This window comes from Ostrea edulis, chromosome 10 (assembly GCF_947568905.1).
Source record: "Ostrea edulis chromosome 10, xbOstEdul1.1, whole genome shotgun sequence".
Lineage (NCBI taxonomy): Eukaryota > Metazoa > Mollusca > Bivalvia > Ostreida > Ostreidae > Ostrea > Ostrea edulis.
The window spans coordinates 32,919,777-32,944,806 of NC_079173.1; the positions used below are offsets into that span (position 1 = coordinate 32,919,777).

At 35.5% G+C, this 25,030-nt stretch overlaps 1 protein-coding gene across 1 annotated transcript in view; it reads right to left on the reverse strand.

Annotated features, from left to right (window-relative positions):
- The window catches only part of LOC125665814 (uncharacterized), a 66,453-nt gene extending 45,381 nt beyond the window's left edge, over positions 1 to 21,072 (reverse strand). Inside the window, exons 1-4 of the mRNA XM_048898702.2 lie at positions 21,035 to 21,072; positions 15,701 to 15,814; positions 14,589 to 14,870; positions 1,309 to 1,503 (exon numbers count right to left, since the gene is read on the reverse strand). Coding sequence (XP_048754659.2) covers positions 1,309 to 1,503; positions 14,589 to 14,870; positions 15,701 to 15,794 — 571 coding nt within the window. The 5' untranslated portion in view covers positions 15,795 to 15,814; positions 21,035 to 21,072. The remainder of the gene's footprint in view (positions 1 to 1,308; positions 1,504 to 14,588; positions 14,871 to 15,700; positions 15,815 to 21,034) is intronic.
- Between the last annotated feature and the right edge of the window lie 3,958 nt (positions 21,073 to 25,030).

A 25,030-nucleotide genomic window follows, 5' to 3' on the forward strand; every position in this document is an offset into this window, starting at 1 on the left:
AACTGTCACTACCTGTTTTAACGACTTCGGTATGTCGGGGCCGGGATTCGAACACCGGCCTCCTGCGTGCGGGGCGAACGCTCTAACCTCTCGGCCACCGCGGCGGTTTTCGTGCGTGTGAACACTTCAATCAACAACATGTGTTCACTAACCATGAAAAAGTCCGTGCATCTGAGTCGGGTACTATCCGATATTGTTCAAAAACATCACATTTATCGATTATTTAGATTTTATCAATGTAAACAATAAGTAATGGTTATCTTCTAGCATCCGAGTAATATTCACATTATCAAATAGATGGGCGGTCCTTCTGTCACGAGTGAGAGAAGGACCGCCCATCTCTTTGATAAAGGGAATTTTACGAGGATGCTAGATGACCGACTTGTCACATATTTCAAAAGCTTCTCATTTTACATTTATTCAACCATACATTCACTACAATGGTAGATTGCCATATACCATCGTCGGACGATGCATGTGTATATAAAATTTAATACGCTTTACCCGTAAAACAGCAAAACTAACTTAACGAAAATTGATTATCCCTGTCAGTATCAATCACATACTGGTGGCTTCATAAATAATTTTCAGGAATTTAATTCTATACATGTATTTGTACAAATGTTTTAAGAAAACATGTATAACACAAATATTAAAGTAGGAAAAGGATTAAAGACTTGCATTAGCAAACTCTTTATAAAAATGAGAGAGAGAGAGAGAGAGAGAGAGAGAGAGAGAGAGAGAGAGAGAGAGAGAGAGAGAGAGAGCTATTTAACATTACTGACTGGAAAAACGGTCACGGGTATGTGTATACATGTATTTGTTACATAACACTTCTCGTCTGTTTCAACGCTCCAGACATCGATCGGCGAACGCTTCGCCCGTGAAACGGCAAAAGTAACTTCACGAACACTGAATTATCCCTGTCTTGTTTCTATTGTGTAATTCTGATGTTAGTACCGCCCATGCGATAACAAGGTGGGAGGAGCTCGTTTTATCACATATGCGATAACAAAACCCTATTGATGATAACCAGATACAATACCTGAACAACAAAAGAAAATCACTGTAAATATGTGACAATAAAGGGATGGACAGGTGAATCAGTAGATTTATAATATATATACCTCCCCAAACGGCGCGGTACGTATACTTAAAGATATGAATAGCAATTTTTAGATTTTTGAATATTTCATTACACGTGAAAATTATCTAAAGTATTTATATTTTGGCAATCCTGGGGTTGAGAGTGTAACTCTGTTTCTCCTAACAGATTGTCTGTACTGAATAAACGCCTGTTAAGCTCACCTGCTGCTTTCCTGTTATAGATCACCACTTCATCGATGTTGTAGGATTTACCAAGATCTATTCTATACCAGGGTGTTGTTTGGGATTTGGTGTGGAAGAAATCATTTAGCTTTCCGTTAACACCCAATGCTGCGGAGAACTTTCCCATTGTACTGCTCAGGAATGCTTTCTTCCCTAGGGCAAGGTTTGTCCTTCCTAAAGCGATAAAAGTCAAATGTTATTAATACATGTACATAACCCAGTTACTAATCAGTTCAGTGCAATGTTCTTGATTACTAATGAAGTATATTAAATTCTTTTTAAGGTCTTGTTAACTTCACATTCTTTAAGAAACTTCCTTTACTCATAGTATCGTGGGGTGCATCCAGTCTACTTGGATAATCAGAAATTTCTCTATCATATATAAGTTGTTACATAATAAAAAGAAACCACTTGAGAGGAACCTGAACGGCTATTTGTGCTACGGTACAATAGACAACTAAGAACAAGAAATGTTTGTATATACGGATGTTTATTTAATTGCTGTGATAAAATTTAGAAATTCATTTCAAAATTAAGGATTATCTCCCTCATGCATAGCTCTTATCCTTAGACGAATTTGACTCTACCTTTTGGCACTCTGTTTTCCCCTAAAATAGGTCTTACACGTTTATTGTGATTTCGGATTTCAAACATTTCGGTTGAGCATCACTAAAGAGACATTATTTGTCGAAATGCGCATCTGGTACATCAAAATTAGTACCCTATCAGTTTTACAATGTAAAACACATATATGTCCCTTAGATCAAAATTGGAAAGGGTTAAACACATGAATCATTTAATTGATAGTAGTTCCAAAACAATTCTTTCTATATCCAGAGTGGATTAAACATTTCCTTTTGACCTTGGGACCCAAAAATCAATAGGGATCATCTACTCCTTAGGATGTACCAGTCCAAGTTTGGTGTCAATCAAGCAATTAATTCTTACTAATAGAATAGAGGAGAAAATATATTACTATGTCCATATTGACCCTTGATCTTTGACTATGTAAACCCAAAATGAATAGGGGTCGTTTACTTTTAATGATGTACCAGTGAACAAAGTTTGATGTCGTTCAAGCAAAAGCTTCTCAAAATATTAGGCTTCCTGTGTTCAGTTTCACCTTTGACTCGTGATGGGACGATGATCGATTATTATCGAAAATCGATCCGTTTACCCTTTCCGATTCCGATCATCGGTTATAAAATTCTAATCGAATGTCGCTGTCAATACCAAAAAATAACAAGAGGCTCAAGGGCCACATCGCTCACTTGAGTTACCTTGGTCCATATCTGAAGACTTTCCATATATATTTGCATGTAAAACCTTAGTCCATATTGTGGCCCCAACCTACCCCTGGAGGCCATGATTTTTACCATCTTGAATCTGCACTATGTCGGGAAGCTTTTAAGTAAATTTCAGCTCTTCTGGCTCATTGGTTCTTGAGAAGATGATTTTTAAAGATTTTCTCTATTTATTCTCATGTAAAACTTTGATCCCCTAATGTGGCTCCAACCTACCCCCGGGGACCATGATTTGAACAAACTTGAATCTGCACTATGTTTGGAAGCTTTCATTTAAATCTCATCTCTCCTGGCTCATTGGTTCTTAAGAAGATGATTTTTAAAGATTTTCTCTATTTATTCTCAAGTAAAACTTTGATCCCCTATTGTGGCCCAATCTACCCCCGGGAGTCATGGTTTGAACAAACTTGAATCTGCACTATGTGAGAAAGCTTTCATGTAAATCTCAGCTCTTCTGGATCATTGGCTCTTGAGAAGATTATTTTTAAACATTTTCCCTATATATTTCTATGTAAAACTTTGATCCCTATTGCGACCTCAATCTACTTCCGGGGGCCATGATTTGAACAAACTTGAATCTGCACTATGTCAGGAAGCTTTCATATAAATTTCAGCTCTTCTGACTCATTGGTTCTTGAGAAGAAGATTTTTAAAGATTTTCCCTATATATTTGTATGTAAAACTTTGATCACCTATTGTGGCCCCAACCTACCCCCGGGGGCCATGATTTGAACCAACTTGAATCTGCACTATGTCAGGAAGCTTTTATAAAAATTTGAGCTCCTCTGGCCCAGTGGTTCTTCAGAAGATTTTTAAATGACCCCATCCTATTTTTGCATTTTTATGATTATCTCCCCTTTGAAGGGGGCATGGCCCTTTATTTGAACAAACTTGAAAGCCCTTCACCCAATGATAATTTTGGTCAACTTTGGTTATTATTGGTCCAGTGGTTCTTGAGGAGAAGATGAAAATGTGAAAAGCTTACGACGACGCCGACGACGACCGACAAATTTTGATCAGAAAAACTCATTTGAGCCTTTGGCTCAGGTGAGCTAAAAATGGCGGATAACAAGGACGAAGTTGGTTTCGTATTTTAACTCATTTCAAAATGGTCATCGCGATTGAAGATCAAGCCCGTTCCAGATAGTGCCAATTTTGCTGTTAAATGAAACAAAGCATGTATTTGTGTTTTGTTGCTCTGGGTTTGTTTTGATGATTTTTTTTATTTATTTGTCATCTTATAGCGTAGCATTATTTTCGTTATTTTATCTTCTTTGGGGGAAATCAGACTTTGAGTAATTTAGCTTTGCAGGTACTTTGATGTAAAATGTATTAGCTGATTTCCCCCAGAAAAAATGGGTAAAGTTATTTTACACAAATATTATGACAACAATAAACCAAGGTGGGAATTTACCAAGATGGTTTTTGAATGGGAGAGGCTGTAGACAACGAGACCCAATATCCCCTTGTTTATTTTTACTATGGGCAGAAATTCTAGCGATTAAAATACGAAGTAACAAACAAATTTAGGGTATACATATTAATAATGAAATATAACACAATTTGCAGATGACACTTCTATTTTCCTTGACGGTTCAAAAATGTCTTTGGAAATAACACTACAAGAGCCTCAGGATTTCAAACTTTTGTCGGATCTTGCAGTTAATTATTCAAAGAGTCAAGTTATATGGATCGGTAGGAAAAGGTTTTGTGTGGAAAATATAGTGAATAACACAGAGTTGGTTTGGGGAAGTAAGACATTTCAAGTCCTTGGAATTGAATTTGATATTGATTTGGAACAAATTGTTAAAGCAAATTATAACAAAAAGGTCTTGTCTATCCAACTTTTATTAAATCAATGGAAAAGAAGAAAATTAACACCAATAGGACGAACAACGGTTGTTAAGTCCTAAGCAATCTCCAAAATAGTACATTTATTAATTTCTTTACCAACTCCTTCGAAAGACATTATGGAAAAGTTAAATAAATTATTTTTTTGATTTTGTATGGAAAAGCCCTGTGGCTAAGAATAAGAAAAAAGTAGTTACTCAAGAATACATAGATGGGGGTTTAAAAATGGTTGATATTGAAAACTTCGATGCAAGTATGAATATTTCATGGATCAAAAAACTGTTACAAACTACAAGTACACCAAAGTGGCAGAAGACTTTAGGAGCAAGGATAGATATTTACAAAATAATTAAATTAGGACCAAACGTTGCATTAAAAAAACATTAAAACCTTTCACAATCATTTCTGGATGGATGTCTTTAAATCCTGGAAAAGACGCTGCATATGTTTTGATAAAAACAATGCTACTAAAGAAATATGTAAAAGTATAATATGGTATACCGTATAATGACAATATACAAGTAGATAATAAACCTATTTTTTTTAAAACTTGGTATGAAAATGACATTTTTTTGGTAAACTCATTGATAAATGAGAATGGAACATTTTTATCATATGATCAATTTACGAATATTTATGGTAGGGTGCATACAAACTTTTTAGAATTTTTTAGTGTATTACATGCAGTTAAGAAACATTGTAAACATGTTGCTCTTAATCATTTGAGCAAAGAAGATGAACCTATTATGTCATTACATATTTTACCATTTGCTAATGCTGGAAATAAGAAAATATACAAGATTTTCAATTACAGTGGTGAAACACCAACAGGTCGAAAGAAATGGAACGAAAAAATTTCAATTACAGACCAAGAATGGAAAAAAAAATTATTTAAATGTTTTTAAATTTACAAATGATAGAAAAATACAGTGGTTACAATATTGAATAAACCAAAGAATATTAACTACAAATACTTTCTTGAAAAAAATTAAAATAATCAATCATGACATGTGCAGTTTTTGTGTTAGAGAAAAAGAAACACTAGAGCATATTCTATATGAGTGTGAAAAAGTGTAGATTTTTTTATCTATTGTTTATACATGGGTTTTTTTTTTAAATCTTTTACATTTGATATTGTCACAGATAAGAAAGCATTTTTACTTGGCTGTTCAGAGAGTGAATGGATTAATATCATAAATTTTCATTTGAAACATTACATGTACATATATATTCTTTTCGATGTAAAGAAAGTCCACTGCTTCTAGTAAAATTTAAGAATATCTGGATAAATGTATATCATATTCAAAGACACATAGCTCTTAGAAAGAATTGCATAGAACAATTTGAGGAAAAATTGAAATTGTTTAAAAAACTGAATGAATGATTTTATATTACATTGTGTATAAGAATATTATAGGCATAGATGCTACATAGTGCATTACATCAGCATAATTTGTGCATGAATATATATTTCTACTGATTTTGATACCAAAATTTTAAGACTTTTAGATTGTGCACAGAGTAAACAAAACAACATAGCCTATGTTGGCAATTTTTCCCCTTATTTTTATGTATTTATTCAGCAGCCAGAGTAATTTTTCCCTCTATCTTCTTACTCTTTACTTCTATCTTTGATATGAAAGTCTATCATAAGTGTGAAAGTGAGAGTTTGTGTAAATAGCATTGAGTCCCCATACCCCCTGGTCATGTTGGGATGTAGGGGCAGTTGTAAAAATCCTGACTAAACGAATTGCATAAATGTGTTGAACCAGAAAAAAAAAATTAATACATGTACATTAACCCAGTTATTAATCACTTCAGTGCAATGCTCTTGATTACTAATGAAGTACATGTATATTAAATTCATTTCAAGGTCTTCACATTATTTACGAAACTTCCTTTACTCATAATATCGTGTGGTGCGTCTACTCTACCCGGAAGTCAGAAAGTTGTTACATAATAAAAAGAAAAAACGACTGGTTGTGCTACAGTGGAATAGTCAACTAAAAATAAAACAAGAAATGTTCGAGAAACATACCCCCCTCACCCAATTGGCAATATTGAAAAGGATCAGCTGTTCATTTAAGAACGTCTTTTGTGATGGGGAAAAATATAGCTATCTACTAGTTAGAGGCAACCATAATAAGTTTGATCTCTGAAGATACTGAGTAGACTTTTCCAAATATCCAGTCATTGAATGACCTTGTGATCTGAAAATCAGTGGGGCCATCTCATTTTTTAGGGGGCACCAGTGTATCAAGTTAGATATTGGGGGTCATCTACTTTCTAGGTGCAAACACTGTACCAAGTTTGGTAACTCTCAAGCAAAAAGAGTTCTTTAGATATTGAAAGGACAATATCTTTTGTCCAGAGACTTTTGATCATTTACCTTTTACCTCAACATTGATAGGAGTCATATACTCCTTATGTATAAATTTCTAACCAATGAACCAAGTATGATATCTGTCATGCAAAGCATTCTCTAGATATTTATAAGACAATATCTTATCTCCAGTTTAACTTGGTCTTGTGATCTCAAAATCAATAGGTTGATAGGTTGGTTTACGTACCGCCGAGAATTTTTCACTCAAATTGAGGTCACCAGCTGTAGGTGAAGTACTACAAAATTAGACCTATCCTTAGTACCTACGACCGTAGCAGTGAGGGTTCTTTAATGTGCATATGCCTGTCACGACATTGGGCCACCTTTTCTAAGGTCACATCTGAAAGACCTGTGATTGATTGATTGATTGATTGATTGATCGATTGAATATTGTTTAACGTCCCTCTCGAGAATATTTCACTCATTTGGAGACGTCACCATTGCCGGTGAAGAACAGCAAAAATTAGGCTTATGCTCGGCGCTGATGGCCATTGAGCAGGGAAGGATCTTTATCGTGCCATACCTGCCGTGACATGGGACCTCGGTTTTTGCGGTCTCGTCCGAAGGACCGCCCCATTTAGTTGCCTCTTACGGCAATCAAGGGGGTACTGAGGACCTATTCTAACCTGCATCCCCACGGGGTACCTGTGATATGTTATATTCATTTCTAAATTTCGATCGTTTGGCGAAGAACAATGAAATTATTACTATCTATGTTTATATCTTGGGTTTGACGCGGTTATGGCATGAGTTGGGCTCCAACTCACGACCTCCCGGTTACAAAGCGAACACTCCATCATTGAGCTACTGCAACCGGTGGAGGACAATATTCTGGGGCGCGTTTTACAAAAGAACTTACGACAAACTTTACATACTGGAATTTTCAACTTTATTGTAAATCATTCATTCCAAATGCAAAATATTTTTCAAAGAAAATATTGAAAATCAAGCTTCAGAAAAGTTTTAATTTATTCTTTTAAAGTAATAACTGTATAATATAATTTAGGACTTGCGACTTTGTCGTAAGTTGTTTTGTAAAACGGACCCCAGGCCCTAAGACCATAAACTGAGAATAGACTTGAGTCAAAATTTTGATTACTTATATCTTAAGATTTATCTAGCACAGATGTTTTAAAAAAAAAAAAGCTGCAGGTTTATAAAAATTCAAATGCAAACACGTACTAAATATTTTATTTGTTTATGAAAATTATTTCAAGAGTTAGCTGGATTTGAAATTTAGACTTAAGTTTATTCTCAGTTTATGGTCTTGAGGCCTGATATGCCAAGTTTGACCTTGTGATCTCCATATAAATACAGGTCATTTACTCCTTAGGTAGAACCAGTGTACCAAGTTTGATGTCTGTCGAGCGAGGCATTATCAAGATATATTTTACAATGTCCAGTTTGACCCTTGACTTCGTAATCTGAAAATCAATAGGGTCATCTACTCTCAAGGGGGCAACACTGTGGCAAGTTTGGTAACAATCAAGTAATGGATTGTTTAGATATTGAGCGGACAATACTTGGTCTACAGACCGACATAGTAAAAAAAAAAACAGGTACAAAATAAGGTGTTCCCTCTTTTGCATAGGGAGGGGTGGGGCATAAAAATCTGTAAACGCAGAATTATTGTGAACATGCTATACACTCACACATAGTCTCTTCTCTATACAGCAAACTCACCATATGCATTACACCAGGTAGCTGGAAGTGATTTGGGGTGATAGAAAAAAAGCCTGATTTGAATCTGCATCTGTCCTATCTGTTTTCGCTTATAGGGTACTTTCCGTTCAATTCGAGAATTGTTCACTTATGTAGAGCTGTAGATAAAATGTCACAGAGTTTGGACTATGCATGGGGCTTAAAGGTGCAATAGGGATTTATTTTATTGTGCCAACAAAGTATACAACCATGCTATCCGTCTATTCTTGCCTAGCTTACAACCAAGGTGTGTTGTTATCAGGGGCGATAACCATCATTAGATTGATTAATTGTATCTTGTTTAACGTCCCTCTCAAAAATTTTCACTCATATGGAGACGTCACCAAGACCGGTGAAGGGCTTCAAATTTAGGCCTATGCTCGGCACTTACGGCCATTGAGCAGTGAGGGTTCTTTATCGTGTCACACCTACTGCGACACGGGACATTCGTTTTTAAGGTAATCTCCGAAGACCCGTGCATTCACACCTGATGCCGAGCGTTTGGCGATGGAACTGTCACTACCTGTTTTAACGACTTAGGTCTGTCGCGTCCGGGATTCGAACCCCGATCTTCCGCACGCGGGGAGACCGCTTTACCTCTAGACCACCACGGCGGTAAAACCATTGTTAGATAAAATATTTGAAAAACTATGCAAACCTGTGTCCTAAAGCAACCGTTAAGCAAAGTCTAATGGTGAATATTGAACTTGTAAATTTATAATGAAAAGATTTTGTGTTACGCGTGTGAACTTTAGGGAGACTGGCTTAGAATGACCTTACTCATAACATCAATAGTTTAATAGGTCTTCCTATGGTCAAACTTTGTATTACTGCGCATAGGCATTCGAACACGTTCCTCTCAGATAACGTTTTTCTCGCTATTCTTCGAAACGCGAGAAAACTATAAATTTACTTCTATTAAATGCTGGGCCTTTGACGAAGGAAGAGTCACTGTCTGTGTTAAAAGCATCTCATATGAAGTATGATTTCATCATGGAAAGAGTGATACAAACTTTAAATAATTTTATATATTTTTGGTTTGTTTGTTTGTTGTTGTGGGGTTTTTTTTTTCCATGAAATAATGATAATGATAAAAATATTTCATTTGCAAATTACGATTTTAGAATCCAAATATATTTAAAAAGATATGACAAAAATTTCAGAAACTTCGCAAAGCTCAATCGGAATTATAATTTATAAACAAAACAAATAGCAATATTTCATTTCAATATCTTTTTAAAATGTGTTTGTATAATGAAAAAGTGAAGATAACGAAAAGTGCTCAATTTTGCAATTCCTATAAAAAAAAATTACAAAACTAAGCCCTAGATAGACCAGAAGTAAGAGCGGGTGCATAGAAGAGTAAGCATCGCCTATTGACCGTTCACACCCACCGTGAGTCCACTAATTTGATCAGGTGAACAGAGTAATCCGTAGTTTAAATATTAATATGTAAAGAATGGTCTAACAATTGTTATAAAACACATCAGATAGCATTCAACTGAATTTGCGAAATGCAGACTTTAAACGTGACTGTTGAAACTCCTGTAATGTATTTGTCAGTAGCCTGACTCGATTCAAATTGATGATACGCAGAACATGCTCTTGTGTATCGAATTACTTAAGATATATAATGATAAACACCATATGAAGGTGATAACGGAATATGTTATATAAATATGAGAAGTTGACGATGAAGAAGCTGAAGTTATCCCGTTTGTCATGAAGTTAAGTCGTTGGTTTGCCGTTCAATAAAATATCCAGGTATGAAGCAGATATTAAAGACTCTGTGGTGCCTTATTTGGAGTTCACTGGGATATATCGAATCCACATATAAATAAAAATTAGTATTATTGATGAATAATACAATGTACGCCAACGATATAGATATCTAAATGTGGCCACAACCAGAGGGGTTTTTGGGGTTTTTTTTCTTCCTTTTTTCCTTTTTTATATGTATCGACAAAGACATCTTGCCTTTTCGAAAACCCATTGTCAACTTTGCAAAGCTTTGAAAGAAAAAGGCCAAACAAAGTACATGTAAATTACTGATAAAAACAGTTTGAGTGGATAAGATATCAATGTATTCAAGCAGCAAATTTCTATGGTATTTAGGTAAATCAATGTTGTCAGGTACATGTACTCAGAATTTTGTTGACCGCATTAAACTTCCCATACTTTGTTTTGTTATCAGAGTCAAATGATTGTAGAAAATAATACATACGAGTATAAAAGCTTCTAGACAATAGTAGTATAGAATATTAAATATTTCATACACTCGTAACAATATACATTGTGTCTGGTACTCAGGAAAAAATAATCAGACAATCTAATTTTCATGATTTCAAAAACCGAGTCCCCGTATCACAGCAGGTACGGCAGGTTAAAAATCTTTCCTGCTCAAAGGACGTAAGTGCCGAGCATAGGCTTAAATTTTGCACCCCTTCACCGGCAATGGTGTCTTCTCCATACGACCAAAAAATTCTTGAGAGTGACGTTAAACAATATACAATCAATCGGACAGATAAACAGGACTAAAACAATATATCCATATATATGTCATTTTTACTAACTTTACGTTACCCCCCCCCCCCCCCCCCCTCCTCTAGATCCACCACTGACCGGGCTTTATACTTTATATTGTCCCGAAGGGTACAGTTGTAAACAAACATCAAGCAATGGAACAAGGAGAGGGAAATTATTTCAAAGGTGTAGTATATAAGACAGGTTCGGGCTAATGTAACACAGACTTTATGACGAAGCAGGACCGTGGAAAACCCGCAGGGATATTGAAAATATTGTATTGTATTGAATTTAGAAAAAAACTCAACATCTTAATTTCTAATAAATTTGATACTACGATACTTGACAAATAAATATAAAAATCATTTTTGGGCTGGAATTGTATCTTATTCATGAAAATGCTTAATGCACTCTTCAAAAGTTGTACAATTATAAAACAAAGTGACAAATCGCATAAATGAAATAATTATTTTTAATCTGTTACCATGGAAACAAAGCCCGGTGGGTAGTAATTCCATATGCTTTCTTAAATATTTATGGTCCAAATATTATTTTTAAAGTAAATTTTTTCTGACGTAGATCTTATAAAGCTGTTCAATATGCATTTTTTGTTGCCATGGCAACCAATTTAAATTTTATTCAAGATATAAAAAGTGCTATTTATTGGTGTTTTAAAATAACACTTTTCTACCAATTAGTATAATCTTATAGATAATACTCTTTTTAAAAATTATACCAGCTTTTCACCCCATAAGTTTGCCTCGTGTAGTTTTTGTACCACTAGTATTCCCTTTTGTACAAAGATCCCGAAAATGTAAAACATCACAAAAATAAGCCCATCTGATCAAAAAACGACACGGGCGATTGTTTTTAAAAAGTCAATTTTTAAAAGATAAATTCCTACTTAACATACTGATATGCAACAATGAACATGTCTTTGTTCGCTACATGTCAAAATGTCGCAAACCTTACCTTAATTAAGTCCACACATGCAACTTGCATTTTGATAGTATTTAGTGTGGTCCAGCTCTTAAAAATGTTTAAATTAATTTCATCATTCTCCTGTATATTCCCATATATAATTTTGATCTCCTGTTGTGGCACCACCTTACCCTCGGGGACCCTGAACTGAACAAACTTTAATTTTAACTACCTAAGATCCTTGCATACCAATATGGATAGAATGATGTTTCCCTATAAATTATCTCAAACTTTGATCCTCTGTTGAGGCCCCAGCCTCCCCCAGGGTCATGCTTTGAACAAACTGCTGAACTACCTGGGGATGTTTGCATATTTATAGGACTAGACATAGCCCTGTTGTAGAGATTTTTTCTTAAAAAAAATAGTTTCCTATATATACACTGTCTGTAAAAGTTTGATCCCCTATTGTTTCCCTACCCTACCCCCGGGGCCATTATTTGAACAAACTTGAATCAAATCTATGTCAGAAAGCTTTTAAGTAAATTTCAACTTCTCTGGCCCAGTGGTTCTTGAAGAGATTTCTAAAGAGATAGTAAAGCTAATTTTGTTGGACCCCCCCCCCCCCCCTTTCACCTTATTGCCTTCTAATGTTACAAAAAAGGATAAATGAATGATATGCATCAACTTTAGAATGATTGTATGCTCAACAAAATTTATACTGGGAGCAAAACGTCAGGGGACGTAATTTGAATATTACAATTGTTTAAGTTTAATATTATATACAGAATATGACTTGTACGGTCATTTGGAGTTATTTTACGTTTTCCAAAAACCTGATTGAACAAATTGACCTAAAAGTTGCAATCCCTTAAAATTACTCCACCCTATTTTAGCCTTTTCTTTTAATGAAGGGGGGGGGGGGGTGGCCCTTCATTTGAAGAAATATGAATTTCGTTTATCCAAGAATGATTGGTCCAGTGGTTCTGGAGAAGAAAATGAAAATGTGAAAACGTTAACGACAACGACGATGACAACAGACGCTGGATGAGTATTGATCAGAAAAGCTAACTTTATCCTTTGGCTCAGGTGAGCTATAACATATTAACAAAGAACGTTTAAATATTTTCTCTATTTGACAAATTAGACAATTTACCAAAAATGCCCCCCCCCCCCCCCCCCCCCCCATAACAAAATTTCAAAGCGACAGTTTTTTAGTGGAACATTCGAAGAACATGTTCATGCTAAATTTATTTTGTTTCACGGAGGCAGTTTTTCTGAAATTCGGGGATACCCCTCTATTTTAATGCTAAAAGCATAAATCGCTTATTGCTTGATTTCAACTCAAAATTATTTTGGCTAATTCTTCTTAATACACGACTTTTCAACTTATTTTCAAAAATATTTAAATCAAGACATAAGTTCCAATTGGTTTTATCATATATTTGAATATCTTAATTTTATCGATATCTCACGCAACACCTTTAGAGAAATTAACATGAGAAGTGCAACACCTTCTTTTACGAAATTCCTCTGCGTTGTTTAAATCTTATCCCTCGTCAAAGGTAATATCGTTAATGCTCATACGTACAGGTAGCTAAGCACTATATCAGTGATGGCGTAATTTTGCCTAAAGCTTAGGTGATAATTTCTCAATGATGCAGGCGAACTGAAATTTATGAGACCCAGACATTTTTTACAATGATTAAATAAGCTAATCGGAAGGGGGGGGGGATAGATACATTTCTTTTTTAAAAGTCTTGTGAAGTTTCTGAAATTTATCCCCCCCCCCCCCCCCTATTTCCTCGATATGAAGAAATAGTTCTTTTATGATTTCCGAAATACCAGGAGGTTGATGTTTTATATATTGATGTAATATTACCATACTTCATACTAGATTATCGGGCTGGTTGGATCAGTGGTTAGATCATCTCACTAGTGATACAAGGGTCCTGAATTGATCCAAAGATTTTCCCTCCTTTTCTATAATACATAGTACTGAGTAGCTGACTTTCCAAATTTTGCCGTTTGATTAGTGCTAATTATGCCAATTGTGTACATGTTTTGTTTTCGATCATTACCATTATCGTTTTGTTGGGATTTTTTTTTTGGGGTTGGGGGTTGGGGGGGGGGTTAGGGTATTCTTTTTTTTCTTCTATTTTTTTTATGTGTGTGCGTGGGTTGGGGGGGGGGTAATTATTTTACTTTATATATAAATTGGTATTTATTTAATCAAACACTGAATGAATGTACGCTAAACGTTCCTTGTGTTACACAAATGCTTCCTTTCATTTTCGTGAGGAAAATTGAATACGACATCAGCAAACCCGCGAGTTACATTAGTAAAAGAAATCAATGCTGCCTTAAATGTATGCGCTACTGACAGAGTGAATGGACAAACACACTTAGGTGTACAGACAAACTTGGATTAAGTGAACTTACCCATAGTTGACTTACATGAGCTGATAGACTGCCCCCCCCCCCCCCCCCGCCCCCCCCCCCCCCCCCCCCCCCGAACTCCATAGCAAATAAGCAGATTTATATCAATTTTCATGAATCATGAGGTTTTGCCCAAGTACCTGTTGTCGGTGCTGGTGTGACCTTGGGAACTGGTTTAGGTTGTGGTTTGGGTTTGGGAACTGGTTTAGGTTTAGGTTTGGCGGTGGGTGGTTTAGGTTGTGGTAACTTTGCCTTGGGCACCGCCTTTGGTGTTGATTTTATAGGCTCAATCGATTCGGCATCTAATCTATATTTGGAAACGACGTCCACATCAATATACCCTTCTCCAGATTTAACAACGGCGTACGTCTTTTTGTGTTTCCAGTTCCACTTAGCTCCTTTGAGAAGGTAATCGAGATTTTCTGAAATACAAATTGATATGATTTAATTCCATTACATGAAGCAAATACTGAGAATATATATATAGTACAGTTCTGTATACATGTATATTTACACTCACTGAATCTTTTCTCTTATGATAGGAGAAGATAATGAACCGTGATCAATCTCATAACTCCTATAAGCAATACAAAATAGATAGTTGGGCAAACATGGACCCCTGGACACACCAAAGGTGGGATCAGGTGCCTAGGAGGAGTACGCATCCCCTATCGACCGGTCACACCCGCCGTAAGCCCTATACCCTGATCAGGTAAACGGAGTTATCCGTATAGTCAAAATATTATATTTCTTTTGAAATTGACATTGCTTTCATCATGCAATAGATACATGTTTGTTGCAAACTAGTTCGATCCGGTTTTCTAGTACCACCTGTCTGCAAAATCATTACCATATATAGTGTCATCAAGGTCAAAAGGTACATTGGCTGTTCCATTTACCGTAACAAATGGGTCAACCATATGATATTTTAGATCTTAATTCTAGTTTATATTTTTAATGATACATAAAAATATAAATGTAAACAATAAAATGTCTTTCTTTGTTGTTTCATCGGGTGATGAAGGTAGCATTTATACATTTTTTTTCTGCAATGCTAGCTACCTCCATCACCCGAGGAAATAACAATAAAAGCATTTTATTGTTTAAACAATTCTTCGTTGCTACCCATTTGTACTTAAAAGATATTACATGGATTTACATTAAATTTCATTTTCAATAATAAATTCGGGGTAGTCCTGGGAATTACTGTACATGTGACCTATTAGTGTTTAAGATATACTCATTCTGTTACTTTTCATCATTGGGTTACTGGCTTGTTGGCCCACGCTCATACTGAGAGATGCATAGAGTGTGGTAAGACACAGAATTAACTGGACCACATTCATATTGGTCTATTCTTTAATGTCTGAAAAGTAAAAGAAAAAGATTTAGTGAAATTATTACATTATCAGATTTACAAATATCATCCTGTCAACGAAATCATGCATGGGTCTAGAAACAAGAGAATTGTTCTGCTTTTATATCCCGCAAACTAAGTTGGGGTAGGAAGTGATAATCCCATCCATATCATGATATGTCTGTTTGTGCAATCATGTTGAATCAAAAAAGCAATCTGACAATAATCGTTAGCAAAACCTGAGTCACCTTGGCCCTGATGTTGTATAGCAGTAGTTGCATTTATTTTTTATCATGAAACTGGGGGTTTTTTTCACGAAAAATATACATTATGTATTCATGTCTGTGAAAAATAAAGGAAATATATAGCATGAATACACTTGATAAAGAAATCAATAAAAACAGAGAAATTTATAACCCTTGGATTCAATATTTTGAAACATATCATTGATTCTTTATATATATAAATAACTTACACTTTTGAAATAGTTTATGTTTAACAAGATTTTTCACAATAACTTTCAGATAAAAGTCCAACAAAATTTATGTTCCTATCATGCATAAATCTAAATAAATCATCGAATTTGCAAACTCTGCTGACAACACAGGAGAGTGGAATTACTTTAATTAACCCAAAATGAAATTATTTAGCAATGTAGCACCATGTGCTGGTAACATTCTCTCTCTCTCTCTCTCTCTCTCTCTCTCTCTCTCTCTCTCACACACACACACACACACACACATTCCGATGGCTGTCTCACTGTCTAAGTAGAAGAAGCAATGTACTGCAGATATTTAATAAGATTATTAGATACAGCTACAGTGTAGTGCCACAAATGAGTCAACTTTCACGTTTTACGCTATCCATGTATAATTCATTGAAAAATATCAGTTGTTTCAACAATCATTCTGCACTCATTTTTGCTCTAATTTTTATGAAATCTAAAACATTTATTAGATCTATAAAACATCAGATGATCTGGACATAAATTCTATTCATGATTCTAAAAACTTTTACCAACAATTGGCAATATGCTGAAATATGATTAATGAGACTTTAACATTCCATTTGTAAGAGTGGAACGTAAACCTTGAGTGTGGTGTTTTTACAGTCTTACATGTATGTGTGCATAGTTGTTTAGGGAAAAAGACACTTTGAGTCTGTGGTCACCATAAACTGAATATATTTGTGCTGTTTGTGTTAATGGTGTAAACGTTACTGTAGATTCTATATTGAATCTTGATAAGTGTATGAAAATGATTTATAGAACTAGAAGTAGATCTATATAGTGCCGTTACCTATTTTCGATAGTATCCTAATTTCGATAGGTTATTATTTTTAACGATCATTCGATAATTGTAATGTCATTTTTCGGAATGTTTTTCCCAAAATCAGCGTCAGTAACAAGAAGTGTCAGATAGCCAAAAAAATCGAGAATTACGCTTTTCAAAGAGGTAAGACTACATTGGCAAATAAAACTCCAAATTACTCGCCCTTGATTACAGGTGGCGCACGATCCGTTAACGTCCAAGGCGTTTCTAACCTCAGATTTAAGAGAGCGTCGGAAGGACACGTTTAGATAAGAAAGTTGTTGAATATTTAGTAACGACGACGGATTACGGTTCGTAGGACCTCGCTGCGCTTAGAGACGAACTTAGAAAACGCATTGCAAGACTCTCTGGGAGGAAAGGAAAGCACGTTGAGAGTTTCAGCTGCAACCGAATTTTCTCTGTCACATCGATTAAATAAAGACATTCAATACACATTTAACGTTTTTCATTATAAACTACTTCGTGATTAAGTTTACATGCTTAAACAGTAGAATTAACAGTAGTAGTAGGTTGAATATAAAATATACAATACATCATAATTCTTTATAAGTTGTTGAATTGCATATGTTTAAAACAATAAGATGCGGACCCCCCCCCCCTCTCTCTCTCTTTCTTTCTCTCTCTCGCGATCGAGGATTAAGAATATCAATTATTAAATATATCCATATATCTCTGAATTTCTATTATTAAGCTGTTAAAATATGTAGTAATAATGAATGTATATGTATAACTTCTCTTTATGAAATAAAATTCACGATAGAGAAGACACATGTATATGTATACAGAGTACATATATCATATACCTTAACTTCACAGTTAACAGTTTATTTACGTGTTTTAACTTATATCACTTACGTGATGACGTCACGGTAAGTAAACAGTCCTTGCGATTAACTTTTTTATTAGTCCATAGGGCAAGCGAGAGCATAAAAATTGGCAGGTCAAATAAATTTTACTACCCCATATGCTAGGTGTACAATAAGGATTCAAAATTTCGAGTTTCTACATTTTAATTGAATATTACAATTTGGATTGCAAGTTTAAGACGGAAGTTCAAGCTTTCTTTCAACTTCTAAATTCACGTCTCCATCCATATACTATGATTGATATACTATGAGTTGGTTGTACTCTGCGTGAAAAGCACGACTGTATCCTGCGTATAGGAATGGTTGTATCCAAATGACGTTTGTCCATGGTGTTGCAGGAAACTGATGTAGGCCTACATAATTTGACCCGTGTTTACTTTCACGTATAATGATTTATCATGTGTATACATGTATGTACCATGACAGTTCATGATCTGAATGATTTAATACTAAAAAACATCACTTAACAAATGTAGTACACTTTTCAATTTTGAAGGTCAATTTGAATGTTCATACTTCAGATTGAAATCAAAGTTACAAGTGCATATTGAAAAACGAAAAACGTAATGCAATGATTTTTAAAAATAAAAACCACAATGAAGAATAGGTCTACCAGAGTATGTGTGGCTTTTATTATGAACACAACATTGTATATATGACAGTGAAATTTGTATTTACTTCACTTGGATAAATTTATAGCTTTATTAATTTGCATTTAATTTTGATAAAAGGAGATATGATTCAAATTTTATTTCTAAAAAATTCAGAAACATCTTAATCTCTTGAGATGCATTTTTCTTCTGGTTTGCGCCAACAGTTAAAATAAGCTAGGACTGGTATTCGTTTCTTTGACGTATTGGACTGTACTTCCGTGGGTCAGTCGATAAACATGACATAACAACATAACTATGGTAATGAAAACTTTGATAAGTTATGAAAGTTTGACAATTTCATCCCATATTTTGATTAATTTCATACGTATTGACTATATTGAAGAATCCAGACTCGTTTTCCCTGAAATTCAAACAATATTTTACAACACGTTTTGAATTATAACAAAATTAACAATGAAAGTAAAGTGATGAAATTAATTTACAATCCAGTCATCAAAAACGAAAACAAGACCTAGGAATATTCACTGCCTTACAGTTACAGTCTGATTATAGCCACCCCTCCATTACAGTCGCGTCATCGTACCGAGTGACGACGGAAGGGGGGGGGGGGGTTGCTGTTAGCAATCGCGTTCATTCATATTTTGACGACCTTGGTTAACTCTAAAATTAATTTTTAAATGACATCTGTAATATATTTTTGTACCATACTTCGTTTATATATTGATGACTCAAATTTCCCCTGTTCGATTATAGATCTAATCTAGAAGGGGGGGGAGGGGGGGGGGGTGAGAGTCATATAATTATAAGATCATTCATGACTGTATCACTAAGGATTGATAAAATTTCAGCATAAAACATTCATGTAGAATATTACGATCTACAGAGGAAATGTTTAACCCCCCCCCCCCCCCCCCCCCGTAAATACTTTCTGCAACAAAGTCGTCATCTGATATCTGTGAAGTCGGACTGAACTGAAGACTGAAGTTTATAGCGCACGGCACTGAGTGGAACTTAAAACGATCGTTGTCGCTGTCACATATGATGACAATGAACCAATTGAATTTTTTAAAAGCTTCATATCTCGGGAATTCTATCCCCGCTCCCTATTTGCACAACAAAAACCTTACAATCTCTCATAAATCTTATGTACACCGGAAGTCAACAAGGACGTAAACGAGTCTTGCGCCACCTATGTTTGAAATAGGGGAAACAACTGACAAATATTCGCAATTCTGTGTGCATCTATTCTGAAAACGCCATTTTTCCCAATGCCAAAAAAAACCACAATGAAAATCTGATTATTTTCCGTCGAAAACAGCGTCCTCTTCACCTATGCTGTCGTCTGATAATAAACTCAATGCTGTGTTTTAAAAATAGATAAGCCTCTCTTTGGGTGAACTATCGGTTCAAGAGAACAGTATGGAAACGCATTATAGTTATATTACCATACGTTTTTTAAAAAATTCTCTGTTTTAAAATTTGTTTTTATTGATTTCTTGTTTATTTCTTTGCAGATATTTTCCATCCAGAGAGGAAATTATAAGAATGATGATCCAGAGGCCTTGGGCAATGCTTTCCAGTCGATAAAATATGGAATGAGTGTCCATGCTGAATTGTTACTGCCAAATGTTTCCAAGTCCCCTAGACAACTTTAAAATATGATAAATGTGCGTAATAACATTGGGTGTGTGTCTTCAGGACCTTCACCACTATTTAAAATTGTTTGAAGTTGCTTTATTTGTTCATTATTTAATGTAATCAATTTGGTCGAAAAAATAAGAATAAAAGAATCATTCTATTTAATGTTGTTTTAACACTAACAGCGCGCCATACTTACTATCGAAAATAGGTGACGTCAGTCAAAACAAATTTGATTATGGCGGATCTAACGAAAGTTGAAATGCTACCTGAATTTTGATAGTTTTAAACAAAAAACAGCATATATGCATTAGATAGAGTTTATTGATTAGAACAGATAAAATTCAGGTGAGAAATAATTGCTGAATATATTAAATATGTTAAAATAGTACTGCACTATCGAAAACCGGTGACACCAGGATATAGTAAAATGAATAGAAGTTGACTCATTTATGACATTACGTTGTACTTTGAGCTGCACGTTTTTGTACGCGGGGAGAAGGTAGAGATCCCTACTATAATATGAGTGGCTCAATATTTCCATTTTCCCAATCTTCTTTCTCTTAATTTGATTTGCAATGCAAAAATAATGGTCATTGTCCAAAAAAGTGGAGTGACCCCCTCCCCCCACCCCGGCCCCCTCCCCTGATTCAACGTGTCTGGGTACATAACGTTAATCATATAACATTTACGTGGTCTGCACAACCAAATAGTCTAAGTTTGCAAATATATTTACAAAACATAAGCATTTATCGTAATATATTTATATGCACTACTTACCTTTCATGCACGATAACGTCGTCTGTTAAGATATGACGTCATATCCGTAAATATGACATCATAATACAATCAGTGTATCGTATACTGTCATAGGCGGATCGTAGATTTTTATTGTTTTCAACGTATTATTTCAAAAAATATATTTGTTAAAGGAACTGCAAAATTTTGAAACTCCATTGGCTAAATCAAAGTTTATTTTCTTTAATGAGAGAATAAGTTAAGGAAAGTTTAGTATAGATTTAGTCGTCATGATATTTTTTAAGTCTCCTGGGATATTTTAGTGACAAGTCGATAGGTAGATCGAATCCATAAGGAATTTATGAATGAATTCATTTTTTAAAAATTATTTTTATTAGATATAGATGGTTTGGGACAGTTTACACTCTTTATAAACCGTTTCGCGGTTTATAAGCGTAAACTGCTTAGATATACAGATTTAATGAGTTCTAGAAATTTAAGGAATGGATCTTGGCAGTCTGTAAGATATTTTTTTACGGATGCAGTACTGACTAAAATAAGTATCGTACAGAGATTTAACTGTGCCGCTGACCGGTAATGACTTTTTCAATGCACGCCAAGTAGATTCTATAGTATTGGTGTGTGCCCCTGTATCGGGATCTACAAAGTTTACAGAATGATTTACTTTTAAATGTTCGAACCCTTCTTTATCAAGAATATCATAAGCTTTCCAGCAATCGCTAATTATAGTTGTACCGGGCTGTATGTTGGCTTTTATTATTTCAAGCAGAGTTTCTCGTGTTCGATCTGCCACTGTTGTAAAAAAGCACCTTTTCGTCTCCCTTTCAATCCCACCAAAAACCCAGACACCGTCAACTTTCCGTCCCTTGTAAAATTTTCTTTTACCAAATTTACTTTCGTCAATGTCAACAAATTTTCCCACGCCTCCTATTTTTTCTGAATTCTTCTCTAAAATGCAGGTACACACTTCTCTGGAATAATTATACCAATCAACAACAGTTTGACTTGCAATTTCAAGTTCGTGTCTCACGAAACTTTCACTAGCTTTGTAGGCCTATACCCAGAAATATGTTATTAACAAAACTTTTTCCAGCGTTAATTTGTGCTTTTCGAACCAGCTACCAGTCCTGATGGAATTTTTGTTGTTGCAGGTTTTGTTAGAACATCTCCATACAAAAATCCGTCGCTTGAATTATAATATGATGAATCCTTTCTTAATCCAATTTCCCGTTGTCACAGCTGCCACAGATTTTGCCGTCCAAATTTATCAAAACAGATAATCCTATTAACCAGTTAATCAACTCTCTTACATCAGCACAAATCAAAAAAAAAATCTTTCAGTTTTAGGGGCATTTCATCACAAATCAGCTGTTCAGTTTGTTTACATCAACACCAGTGACGTCGTATCATACGAATTGAGAATTACGTATGCTCAACAACGGATTCCATTTATTTTACATCAAAAAATGTACGTCTTGCATTATTTTTCATTTCGGATTTAAAAAACTGATTTAAAAAACAGTTTTTTAAACTTCATTTTTTACAAGGAATTCGAATTTGGGCTTATTTTTGTGATTTCTTTCCGTTTTAGCGATTTTACTGATCGCTAACGCGATTGTATAGGCTATATATAAGGTGAAGATAATGAACAGTGATCAATCTCATAACTCCTACAAGCAATACAAAATAGATAGTTGGGCAAACACGGACCCCTGGACACACCAGAGGTGGGATCAGGTGCCTAGGAGGAGTAAGCATCCCCTGTTGACCGGTCACACCCGCCATGAGCCCCAAACCGCCTTCGGCGGCACACATTTTAGCGCCATATTTTGGGGACCGGTATCAGGCGCGTAGCCAGAAAGAAGATGAAGTGTACGCAACGTATGACAAGGGGTGTGTGGGCCGCCTTAAAGCCTCCAGTGGGTCCTGGGTAAAACTTTGGGGGCTGAGGAGGCAAAACCCTCGGAACGCATGGGATTTACCAATGAAATCTTCTATTTCTTGTGCATAGAAACATGGTCTCTTGTCAATGTCTAAAACAAAGAGAATTCACAAATTTAATTTCCAAAGTGCTTTAAAGACTCTAAATTTCATTGAATGGACATTATGATGTTGATTAAATTATGAATCGGAACTATATAATGTAATTTCTGAGGCACAAATATTTCAACGACAAAAATCTATTTCCCTAGCATATGATGTGTACGCAGTTGCGTACTTGTGTATAGGCAGCTACGCGCCTGGGTATACTAGAAGTGCAGTGAATGCAGTTAATGATACCAAAACTGAATATGTGGTGAAAATATAAATAACATATTATTCAGGGAGTCGGTTCTGGCCTTTTAACACTCATCCACAGGCGCGTTTCCGGCGAAGAAATGCATCGATTTGATGCAATTCTTGCGCCGATCCACGCAATCGGAACTCCTTGAATGTCTCGCACACTCGACATAGATCTCGGATGTAATACGATGGCATCCATGAGCGAATTTGATGCATTGCTGTGACGTCAAAATTGACAATGCATCAAATTCGCTCATGGATGCCATCGTATTACATCCGAGATCTATGTTGAGTGCGCGAGACATTCGAGGAGTTGCCGATCCACGTTCGAGTCTTCTTACCGGTTACAGAAAAGGACGAGCGCGTGATCCGATTGGTATCAACACTTCGCCACGAGTTACGTCTCTTTGCGGGGTCAACCAAAGGTCAATCGGTGAAAAACCAAGTTTTCCTTCTTTACCTTATCAAATGCTAATTATTAAGTTTTCATACAAGTTAATGGGCTGCTCTAATCTGGGGCATTATTTAGTTGACTGCAATTGATGGGAAAATAACAGATGTCAAAGCTACAGATAAGAAAATTACAAAGGCCAACGTAGGGAAATACGATTTTTAACCAGGGACGTATAACTTGTGCGAAGTGTTGATATTGCGTAAATGATGAATAAATGAATTAGATCTGTAAAAGAGTTTGATAATTGATATGATAGATTTATTTATATATTGAACATTTATCTTTCTATCACCTGTAACCTACCGATGGGTTTTAAAAAGTCTATAAATCGCAAGTGCTATTGTGTGGGGACGTGCCACTCTCAGATGTACTCTTTGGGGGATAAGTAAGTTTGAACCCCCAATAGAATGCTTTTGACGTCTCTGCGTCTTTTCTCTTTTCCTCTTTTATTCGTTCATTGACCCCCCTTGAGATGTTTGATTATGTAGGCACCAGGGCGGATCCAGGGATTGCGGTTACGGGGGGGGGGGGGGCACTTTATGAGGTAGGGGGTCTGGGGACCGCCTTGAGGCCTCCAGTGGGTCCAGGACGAAGCCCTGGTGGGGGCGAAGCCCCCGGAAGCTCTTCGATTTTACAGATTTTATAGGGCTTGAAATATGTCCCCTAGCTATTTAAGTCATTTGTACTATTTTCTATCATTTTTGATATGATGAAATTAGTAAAATGACGCAAATTTTAAGGGTTTTTGGAAAAAATTAAGTTCTCCCAATTAAAAAATTCAAGAAATCAAAAGATTTTGTCATTTATTTCCTCGGGAGTGAAAGAAATTATTGCTTCTTTTATCGTTTAGTACCTATTTCTAAACAAGATAGGCCAATACCACGATTTACCTTAAATTTGAAAATTTTAGGGAGGTGGGGTGGCGCCGCCGGCTGCGCCCCCCCCCCCTCAAATCCGTCAATGGGCGCGTATCGTGTCATAAGAGAAATTGCAATGAAATGAAAGATTTAGAGGGGAACCCCCTCCCCCTTCACCACAACGAGTAAAACTCCAAATATTTGACCAAAATGTCTGTATTTACAATTGTACATTACTATAAATTCTGGGGGTTCAATTAGAGTTAGTTTTACTTTATTTTTTAAATTGTGTAAATGTCAATTTAAAGATGGTTTGTGACGATAAATTTCTTTATGGTTATATTTGTATTTAAAACTGTTTTTGTGAGTAGTCAGCTGAATATATATCATTGGCCTCTCATTTACATTTATAAATACAGGCTG